The 11715-nt window shown below is 43.0% G+C and overlaps 1 protein-coding gene across 1 annotated transcript; it reads right to left on the bottom strand.

Moving 5' to 3' along the window:
* Positions 1–5936: 5936 nt before the first annotated feature.
* On the bottom strand, positions 5937–7305 carry LOC100275833 (uncharacterized). The gene has a single exon (NM_001374093.2). It carries the CDS (start codon positions 6852–6854, stop codon positions 6354–6356), a length of 501 nt encoding a protein of 166 aa, NP_001361022.1. The 5' UTR covers positions 6855–7305; the 3' UTR covers positions 5937–6353.
* Positions 7306–11715: the final 4410 nt, after the last annotated feature.

Raw genomic sequence — 11715 nt, 5'->3', positions numbered from 1 at the left:
GATGCTATTTAATTAAGTTAATTGGCTTTAACTTTTGTTTGCGATAACTTCACTCGCTATAGATGCAATTTAGCTAAGATGCAATAATTAATTTATTTATGGCGCGCGACATTTGAAGGCCCTTTGTTTGTATATGGATGACGAGTGTGAAAATTATGATGAGTGAACAAAGCTTATTTCACTTGGCTAAAATCACAACGATGATCATGACATTTTGTTTATTTTACTCCGTACGCCACAACAAGTTAACTAGCTGTGGCAGAACCTCCCAAGTTATTGTGCCCACATGCACCTATCCTTGTCTCAAAGACTTCAGACGGCTATGCATGTGCACCAAATAACTTAACAGGATCCGTCCGAGTGTCCCAAAGACCCCGGATAAACCACTTACAACCAAGATCACAAGATTAAGTAACACAAATCACACACACCAACAGTTTGCAGCGGAAATCTTATTACCAAATTTTACAAATTAAAAAAATTTTACTTTGTACATGATCGGAGTGATTACAAAAGTGATTCAAAGAAATAACTTTGAACTGTTATAAATTATTTGTAGTTTTGAAATATATGCTAGCTCAAGTGACCATCCTCATAAGAATATAAAGACGAAGTATATTTATATAAGAAGGTCGAGCCCACCGGCACTTAACACCATTAACAGCAGCACAAAACTATAACCTGAAAAACGACAGGGAATAAAACCCTGAGTATAGAATTACTGAGCAAGACTTACCCGACTAAAGAAAAGACTTTCAAGGGTATGCTGGATTTGGTAATCAAGGAAAAGTTTTAGCAAGAATCAAATTAGATACTTTTGCAGAAATAGCTTACTAAAGTGAGTCCTTGCTTTCAATATTTTAATGCTAGATTAAGTATTAATAGACCTTGTTTACATTTAGTCTAATTTCACCATCTCATCAATACAACATCATTTTTATTCATGAGGTTCACATCCTGACTTAGGTTGCAGGGCAGTGACCAAGTCTCCACTGTCCGGGGATATAACGGCGATCCGAATCGATTTACTTAGCTGAGGATCTCTAACCACACGATATATGTAGCACTTAACCCTTGTATATGTCAACTCGCCACCGGGGTTCTTAAGACCATCACTACACGACGGTTCACTTACAGCGACCTACGGTTGGTTGCTAAAACGGCTTTCAGCGACCTACGGTTGGTCGCTAAAAACTTTTAGCGACCCATAAGGATGGTCGCTGTAAGTGCCGTCGCTAAAGGCTTTAGCGACCGACATCTTTTTAGCGACCGACCGTCCGTTGCTAATATTGTACATTTAGCGACCAACTGTGGGTTGTTGTACTATAAATTTAGCAACCAACCGTAAGACGTCATACTATACATTTAGCAACCAACAGAAAGTCGCCCTTTTATAGTTGTTATTAATAATAATATACATTTAATTAAGCACCGCAAATCACAGATTTTTATACACAAATCATAAAGGCATACACAGTTAATCAGTATACCACAGTCATAGATCCATCACATAAACACAAAAGCACCACAATTATATATTCACAAAAGCATCACAATTATAACATCATTCACAACTAGATCATTTACAGATAGCTAGCTAGATCACAATAAAAATGCATAGGACCGATCTACAGGTGCTGTTTAAATCTTTTAATTCTAGAAGGAAGAATCTTCAAACAGAAAATACACTGAACAAAGTCCTTTATAGTGTGACAGTGTATGGCCACCTCCCAAACTTCCATCCAGGGTCCTGTGACCTTGCCTGCTCTTCGGATCAGTTGCTTGTGCACGAAGCTCAGGAGACAGTGGCAATCTGTGTGTGTATACTCTCGTCAATATTTAGTTGAATAACCTGCAAACACAGTGGCAGACGATGAAGGAGGACCATTTACAACAGTTAGGAAGATTACACAAAGAAGATACTCCCCCAGTTCTTTTTTATTTGTCGCATTTAGTTCAAAAATAAACTAGCGGACGACAAATATTCGAGACCGGAGGTAGTACTACCTCCGTTGTCGAATATTTGTCGAATGGAGGGAGTACAATGCAGAGATCGTTCTAAAGTCTTGACTGTAAAGAACCATAAATAAGCAGCATCAAAGAATGATTGCGTCAGAAATACCTTCAGAGCAAAAAACTGGCCAGTAAATTTATGGCGGACCAATTGCACATTTCCGCTGCTACCTTTCCCGATCACTTTTATAACGTCTAGATCATCTAAGCTCAGTTGACTATCCAGTGGCTCTATAGGAGGAGCCTGAAGAACATTTTTTAGCAAGTCAGAAAAAAGCGTGGGAACAGTATCAGAAATTTTTAATAGGTAAATAAAAAGTAAAACACCAATAATTTGTGTCTCATTCAGAACGAATTCAGCTAACAGAACGAATTCTCCACCGGTCACATGCCCCTACACCCTCTGCAGTCGCCCTAGGATCCTCCATCCTATCAGGTATGACAAGATTTTCCCCACAATTTGTCTCATTCAGAACGAATTCAGCTAACATATACTACATCTATAATCCCAGTGCGCCAAAGAACGTACATATATTTATTGCTAGTGCCTCATTTGTGTCTCACTCATCAAATGGGAAAAGGTGTCAACTGTCAAGAGCCACAAAGCTACCTGTCGTTTTCCCTGAACTAGTCTCTTAATTAGAGTACCAAATGGATGGGATGGTGGCCCAGTCATCAAATTGAAAAAGCCGTAAAAATGCCACAAGGCTACATATCGTTTTCCCCCAAATCAGTATCTTGGTTAGATAATTAGTGGACGGGAACGCCACATATGCAGACATGCTATTAGAAAACTTCTGTGAAGTGGAGAAGCTACTAGTGCAGAACTTTGCCCAAAATATCTACGTGCTCGCCGACTGATTTGCATTACCGTGAAGAAAACAAATGTGACGGAATTATCACTGCGCAACGCCCTGATTCCCGGAGACTCCCAGTTCCACGAACAAACAGAGCTCAACGACGAGATCAACCCATCTCTACCTGGCCTGCCAAAGCAATCATTCATACCCCCAGCGCTTCCTCGAGAGAAGCGGCTACAAGAGCCGATTTTCGCTATCCCGATCCCACGACGATTTCCGAACGGGATGACGCCGCGATTCCTAGTCCTTATTACAGCGGGCGATTCTTAGTCCTTATTACAGCGGGCGGCTTACCTCGCCTCCCTCCCTCCGCGAGACGATGCGCAGGGCGTCCTTGTTGACGCGCAGATCCCCGTCCGTGAATGTCCCGCTGTGCGTCCTGTGATCCGGAACCCACTCAAAGGTTGAGAGCCCCAATAAGTAACCAGCGCCGGGCAATTAATTAACCGACAGAAAAGGAAAAGGAAGCCAGCGAGGAGGGGGAGCGGAGAGCGTACAGGAACTTGCCGATGGTGGTCTCGTGGGACGGCAGCGTGAGCTTGATCTGCTTCCGTGGCGTCGCCATCGGAAGTACGTCCGGCGGCGGCTGCGCCGGGTTCCTCTTCCTTGCCGGGGCTCGGAGGAAGGGGAGGCGGAGTGGACGGGCTGGTCGGTCATGCAGCAGCAGAGCTGGCGGTCTCCTGGCGTCGTGCTCGGGGTGCAGGTGGCGCGTTGGGCGCGTGCAGAGAGAGGGAAGAGGAGAGAGTGGGTGGCGGCTGAGAGAGAGGAAGTAGGAGCGGCGGCCACAGGGAGGAGCCAGGGCGCGCGCGCTAGGGTTAGGTGTTGGGCCCCTAGTGGGCCAATTAGGTTAGGGTTTGTGTGTTTTTTTTGAATTTCGTTTTTACTGCAACAAAAATATATATATATACTCTCTAAAAATTATAAAAATCTAAAAATAATAGTTTATAAATAAAATACATAATTTTCGAATAGATTCCACTTAAATCAAACGTGTGTCACAATAAAACAATAAAAGTGAGATTTTTGCAAATAATTATATACAAAATAATTAACCTTAAAAATTGAGTCAAACAGATTCAAGGTTCAAAACCTTAAAAATCATTTTTTACAATTTGTTTTCTTTACCATAATTCTTTTTTTCTTTTCTACAATTCTTTTTTTCTTTACTACAATTTAGCGATCAATGTTTAATTGTTTTAATTATTTTTTAGTCAATAACATCTACAGGTACGTTCAGGCTATAAGATTTAATAGTGATCCTTGCTCTATAGCGACCCACCGCTAGTCCCCAAAGACATCTATAACGACCAACCATAAGTTGTTAAATTTTTAGACTTTTAGCGACCAACCGACCGTTGCTACAAAAGGTTTTAGCGACTGACCGTCGGTCCCTAACCTTTAGCAACCAACAGTTGGTACCTATTAAGGGTCGCTAAAGATCAACCGTCGTGTAGTGCATATCAGGTTCACGCCAACCGAGAGCAAAAATACACCACCGTCCAGCCTTTTGCCACGGAGGGTACACGCTACTCCCGCCATCTCTCCACTCCCATTGTGCGTTATCTTATTCTGGTATTAGTCTGTCCGAGGCAAAGCTTACCATGTCCCATTTCCAGGTCATGTGGCCAGTTAAGATAGTCCTTGATCAGCAAGCCTACATACGCATCCAATCCTTAATCAACCTGGGTAGAACATCACCGGTTCCTAGCCCAAGTCCCGATTTAAGTACTTCCACCCTTAGGATTGTTTGTATTCCTTAGGATGAAAAGAGCATCAAAGGGAACTTTGCAGTAAGATCCCACCATGCTCTCAATGAAAATATTTTTGCAGGTAGAAGCCATCTTTCCTTAGGATAACCCCTGAGCTAGGCCTTAATGCAAAAGGCAACATCTATCCACAAGATCTGAGCAGGGCTAAGCATTTTTGTAAATCATAATTTTGATACTTCATCAGAAGTATTTATAAAGGTGTGGATATCAAGGAAAGCAATGCATCAAAGGGTTCCAAACAACTCCTATAAACTTAATGCACATTTCACTAGACTTAAAGTGTGCAAAAATTATTTAAAAACACAAGGAAGGGGTTGCATGCACCGGGGCTTGCCTAGAATAAACACTATGTTAGTGTTTGTTAGATGACGTCCACTTGGCGATCAGCTTTTGTTCCGATACTTGCTCCGTCTATCCATCTTCAGATTCGTCCATCAGCTTCACTATGCGGAGTAGTCCACCCGTTATGTCATCTTGGGGTCGACTCGGTTCAGGTTCTTCACATCACGTAGTCAACAAACGTACCTAAATGATTTGCATAATGCACATGAATGCATATAAGCAGGAACAACACAAATCTAAATAGTGCTACACGATAGCGAATTAAACACCTAGTGGCGAGGCGTTGAACAACTTCATACGAAGACACTAGTTATCGACGTACGACTAAGCACAATAATTACGCTTATCTAAATTAACCGAATCTAACACAAACATCTCGAAACAACAAATTATACACATTATTCACGATTGGCCTAAACACAACTTATTAGTTAATTAATTAAATTCTAAACTTATTCCTCGCATTATTAATTATACCACATCGCTCACAAAGAACTAATTTAATTTTATTTCGTACCACACATATTTATTCAATCTATCTAACAATTTGACTAACAGGAATAACAAATCAGTTCGCCATACTAAAATCCTACTTGAACCCACGAAATCGACGACACTACCTGGTCCGCGCATATCACCAAATACGTGACGAGCAATGTACTAGACTTCACTATTCTACACGATTAAATTTTATTCTCGCAATAAACCACTACTGCGATTTACTCGTACGTCACCAGCCCACATTAAAAGCGCAGGTATACCAAACTGATGAGAAATATTAAAACGAAGAGCGGGGGCGACGATAGCTCACCAATAATTTAATATATCTTGAAGGCCACGAGCACAGCTACGATTTCCAATTCCGCCATTACGTCGAGCACGTGGTGAGCACCACATGGACCTCACTGTCTTCTAAATCACGACAGCACCCATCGCGACTACTTCAGAATCATGAAAATAATCATATCTCATTCATCGAACTAATTCAATAATACTAGACGCATCCATTTATCAATCCAATAATTAAGCTAACAGAAATATGAATCGGCTTACCCATGACTAAATTTGATATGATATCGGCGAATATGGCAAGGATTCCGGTTCAGCCCTTGTGTCGAGCACAAAGGCGAGAATCGCAAGTCATCGACACGGTGCTGCGACGGAGGGTGATGGCGAGGCGGAGATCGAGCTGGGGCCGAGCAGGGGTTGGCGAGGATGAGAACCGGTGTCTGCCAGCAGCGAGATTGAAGACCAAAGTATGACGGAGACACAGCTGCTTGAGGGATACAGTCCGATGTCCATGGACGCGAGCTGGAGCAGAGCGAGCAGTCTGTCGAGCGAGATGCAAGGGAGGCGCGGAGCCGAGCAATCACTTGAACATGGTCGACGGCGAGTTCTGCCGGAAGAGAACACTAGCACACAGCGCGGCACGACGAACGCGCAGAGCTTCAAAACCACGCGCGCGAGACCTGGCCGGAACCAACGACAAGCGAACAGAGAGGAACATGTATGGGAGTTCAACGGCGATGGGGACACTGCCGAGGTCCACCTCCACAGGCTGCGAGGGGAACAACAGCGCGCAGGAACCAGAGCTCAGAGTCGAGCGGTGGCCAGGGAACAGGGTCGAGCGGTTGAATCGATGCCGATCGCGAGCAGTTTCGCATGTACGACAACCCGGCGGAGGAGAACTTAACGGGGTGCTTTGCGGCTGGGGAGGGAGCGGCTGCGCGCACAGGAAGCAGGCGCGCGCGCGGCGATGAGCCGGGATGCGACAGATCGAGGCTGAGGCGCAGCAGTTCCAAATCAAATTAGGAGGAGACCCAGGTACCCACGACGGCCGGCTAGGAAGGAAGCGGCTTGGCACGTCCATGGCTGAGGGCTAGCTGGGCGACAACGCGCGACCATGGCGAGCACAGGGAGGGAGCAGGTACGGCTGGGCTGGGCGACCATGGCGAGGGAGCTCAGGAGAAAAGCTACGGCGCAGGAAGCTGGGCGGCCGAGCGCGTGGGAGCTCGAGGGCGCGCGGTACAGAGAGCTCCAGCGGCGAGCGCAGGGGCGCGGCGCAGCGGCCATGGCCGAGTTGGAGCCAGGGACGGCGCCGAGCAGAGAAGGAAGCTGCGGTGCCCAGACTGGGCGAGCGCCGGTAGAGGAAGATCCGAGCTGGGGCGCGGCGGGGAAGCTCCACGGCGATCATGGCACAACAGCGCGCGGGATCCGGTGAACTCTAGTACAGAGGCACGGACGAGGTGAGAGATGGCACATCCGCTCGGGGAGGCAGGGAAGCGATGCAGGCAGGGAGCTTCGACGGTGCACAAGGAGATGAAGGATAATTGAAAGAATTAGTTAGAAGATAAGGCAGAGGAGAAGCATATCCACTAGAGCTGAGGGCGTACGGAGACGTGAAGGAGAAAAATTCTCCTGTAGAGCGGTGGATTTAGGATACGACCTATGGCCAGCCAAGGAGAAAATGAATTTTTCTTCTTTTTTAAAAAAAAAATAAATATATTTCCTGATTCTAAAAAAATCACGGTTTGACGGATGTATAGATGGGTCAGACTAAAACAAGATCGACGATAATATTTGGACAAGATTTGATCTAGAGAATACTCCAGAGTCAGATGAATGCTTAACCGTTGTTTATATTTGGAGATTTAGATCGGGACGAGAAACACACGGAATGAACCAAACGAGATCGGCTTGGATATTCTATACTATGTCCAAACTAATTGAAAACAGATAAACTCCATCTGTTCCGAATATTGGGATCTAGACAAGACGTAAACAGATATATATACACAGTTCTAGCAGTAGGTTTTGGCAAAATATAAACTATTTGGACTAAAGCGACTTTTGGGATGTACATTTTTGTTTTTTGCAATTACAATCAAAGAAATGGATTAATTATGAATACCGGGTCCCGGCTCCAATTATCTCAGTCCAGTTTTAGTCTCGCATCAATACTCTTGTCGCCAAGCTTCTAATAAAATTCACTTGGATCAAAAATCACAAGAGTGGGTCGAGGTTCCAAATTCATGTTCTCTTAATTCATAAATTTTTTTATAGGCACATGACTCGATATATCGCGAAATAAATGCGCGATATCGATGCGGCATCGAGAGTGTGATCCTAATTATTTTGCATTGAGTATTTTAGTCATTGAGTTATAATAAATTTATTTGGGACACGGATTGCAACGATGGATTGAGCTTCCAAGTTCATATTTGCGAGAGCGATGAGTTTAAAATAATCATCGGACGCACTGATTTTCGAAATAACTATGTTCCGAACATCACAAAAATTTACGATGAGCCCGGATAGATAAAAATAATGTCGAACTCGCGACAGACGAAACATATGCAATATTAAAATCGCGATAGACGAAGATGATTAAAATTTGTCATCTGTTTTATCCACTGATATTACGTGCTTAAATCCATACTTGTTGTCGAGCAGAATATAAACACCAGGGGTGTTACAGCCCTCCCCCTTAAAAGAATCTCGTCCCGAGATTCAGAGCGAAAAACTTTTAAGAGTAGAGAAGCATGTATCCCATGTCCATATCAGCGGTAACTAAGGCAGTCCGGAGCGAAGGCGAGTGTCTCAAGATGTGGTTTCTCTAGTGGACATATCATGTATCGCCTTAGGCTAATTTAAAGATGTCCAACAATAGAGGTGATGTCTGCTAGAAGAACACATAAGGTTCCATGTGTGCAGTTTGCTTTTCCTGACGACACTGTACTATCTAAGTCTGTTGAGCGAGCGGTAGACATTGACTTCGTTATCAATCCGTTTTTTGTTCAAGCACTTAAACATGGATCGACTTAATCACACATGTTAGAAAATCACATGTGAGGCGATCGAGACACGACTAGAATTTTGGTCACGCTGTTACCAGTTAGCTGAGGATGGCAAAGTACCTCGACCAACACTGTAGAGTTAAGATGCATATGCTCATAATCTAATCCAATATGGCACAAGACCTGCGCCTATGTTCGTAACCTTCACTTGATCTTGATAAGGGTTTCTTCAAGATAGACTGAACTAAAGTGAGTTTAGACAACTCGATAAAACGATCTCTAAACTCAACCTTTGTTCATTGGGCAGTTACAAGTTAGTAAAAACCAACTTGTTGAACTACTTTTTGACATTGAGTAGGTCCTCTTATTATCCATCGGCAATCCAATGGTCGAGAGTTCACTCTAGTTAACAAGAGATCATGCATTTTGAATAGAAATCCATTTGGTCATGTTGTTCATCTGTTTCTTTATGCGAGATGAACTGACTTGGTTCGGGAATACACGGATTAAATAAGAGAGCGAATGAACAAACTCCTGCATCTCAGCAGTAGGGAAAACCAATCTCCATTTTGAGAGCTAATCAGTTGTCTCTCAACACTAAAAAGCTTCAAGGCTTCACCTTTACACAAAAGACGTAAAGGGAACACATATGTGTGAAGTCACCATCAAAGTCAAGGGAAAAGAGACCACACATGAGAGTGACCTTTTGATCCAACAGGGATGATATATGTTGCTTGATCACTTGACAAACAACATAGAAATTATTTCAAGGGAAGGTCCACAGAAGATAACCATCAGGGTAGTTCCACAATGGATCATGACCAGAGACCTTGATACCAGCATCCGACGAGTAGCACAATCCTGTGTGCGCATTCACAGGAGGCTCTCAGTTTCGCGGCGGCACCATAAGTAATTAATCATGACACCATCACCGAACTGGCACCAATAATGAATCTTACGTGGCAAAATTAGATTGTGCCAAGATAACACATTGATATAGTCTCATAATGGATTACAACTATTAACTGTGATACCAGCGCGTGCCAAGCAGCACGACCATGTGTGCACACACACATAAGCAGTGGCGGATGCACAGGGTATGCTGGGTATGCACCCGCATACCCTGCAAAATCAGTGAATATTTACATATTATATAATAGTATTGCTGCATGTAGAAACTAAAATGGAAAAAGAAAGAAAAATATATCTGGACTGGACGAGATGACGAGTGGACGCTAAGGCCCATCACCCATGACACAGCAGAGAGCACGCCGCTCCTTGGTCTGGCCCGTCGCGCGCAGGTCCGTACATAGCCCAATTAGTGAAACATAATTAGCTTCTGCTTGCTACCCGCTGCAGATCCGTAGCCCACCGCGCGCGTCGGAAACTGAGAGTCTGAGAGCCGCCCTAGTGCCCTGCCGCCGCCACCCTTCAGTGAGTTCAGTCCTTCTCTAAATCAGATTATATCATCTTCAATATATATCAGATTATCAGGTATACTCGTAGGTTCTTCGTCTACTGGTTCTCAAATTGGTATTGCTTTTACCGGTGGCAACTGCGAGTGTTGAAAGAGTATTTTCTGCATTGGTTATAGTGAAATCAAAATCAAGAAATAAGCTAGGTGATACTATTTTGGATGATTGTCTACTCACGTTTATTGAGCGAGATATTTTCTTCTAAGTTGATGAATGTGATATAATTGAGTCATTCATGTCATTAGAAAAGAGGAGGATCAACAAGTAATATTGTAAGTCTCTTCTATAGCTATACTTTAAATTATATGTATTTCATTTGAACAATTTGTATCAAGATTTATCGTCGTACTCTATATGGTTTTACCGAATTAGAATGTGGTTTTACCAAATTATTAATGGTTTACCAAATTGCATAAGACATTTTTTCTATCGTATACCCTGTGATCAAATCCTAGGTTCGCCACTGCACATAAGGCCCTCGGTTTCGTCACTGCACTACCGGTTTTAGTCATAACACCATTACCAGACATAACCAATAAGAAATCTCACGCGACACAAATGAATTGAGTAAGGGTGGCAATATACAAAGGGATATTCTACCTGTAAGAATGGTTACAAGTAGAGAGCCAAATAGATTATGGCCCGATGAAATGAACAAGACATGGCCATAACCTAAACTTATTGATGAAAAGAGTACGATGGGAGACTGTTAATTCAGCCCCAAACATATTTCTATGCCCATCATAGAGATTACAAGGTCAAGGATTAGTATCTGATTAGATACGGAGGGAAAACAATCAGAAGATTAAGTTGGTATGCCTTTGATAAATATGAAGAAACCAAAGGCATCAAATTAAGGAAATGGTCGGACATGCCTTTCCTAAGTTAGGTTGAGAAAATAACGACATGATCTTCAAGAAGAGGCAAAAATAGAGATATCTACTTGCACCAACCGAACAAGGGAATGGTTTTGGTTGGAAACATGACTTGATATTCTTGTTTTAAGCCCAGGTACACTTTAGGTCCAGCAAAGAAATTATCTAAGCATTTACTTGTATGTGTTTGGTCATGGGGTGATAATGGAGAATTCAACTTTGGGTCATGGTTCACTAAATAAGAACATAGCCTAGTTTTGAGTTTAGGCAAACAAGTCACCAACCTTCTATCGACACATCAAGTACAAGAGCAAACACGTATAACACCTAAACATATTACCTAAAGAATGGAGGACAACTATTTTATCGAAGTTCATAATATAACATTACACCACAATATCCACAATCATTGTTTACTGGAATAAAGATGAGATAAGCATTTTGGATGTATAGGTGACAAACATGATGCAACAATCAGGATGCATGCTCGTCCTGTTCATCCTCACAAGTTTTTGCCAACATAATGTGGCGATAGCGTTCTATATCGGTGGCATACTTACGACTCTCACGGTATATTGCTAGTC

The sequence above is a fragment of the Zea mays genome, chromosome 2, assembly GCF_902167145.1.
Source record: "Zea mays cultivar B73 chromosome 2, Zm-B73-REFERENCE-NAM-5.0, whole genome shotgun sequence".
NCBI classification, from domain to species: domain Eukaryota; kingdom Viridiplantae; phylum Streptophyta; class Magnoliopsida; order Poales; family Poaceae; genus Zea; species Zea mays.
This window is presented reverse-complemented; position numbering and strand designations above follow the sequence as displayed.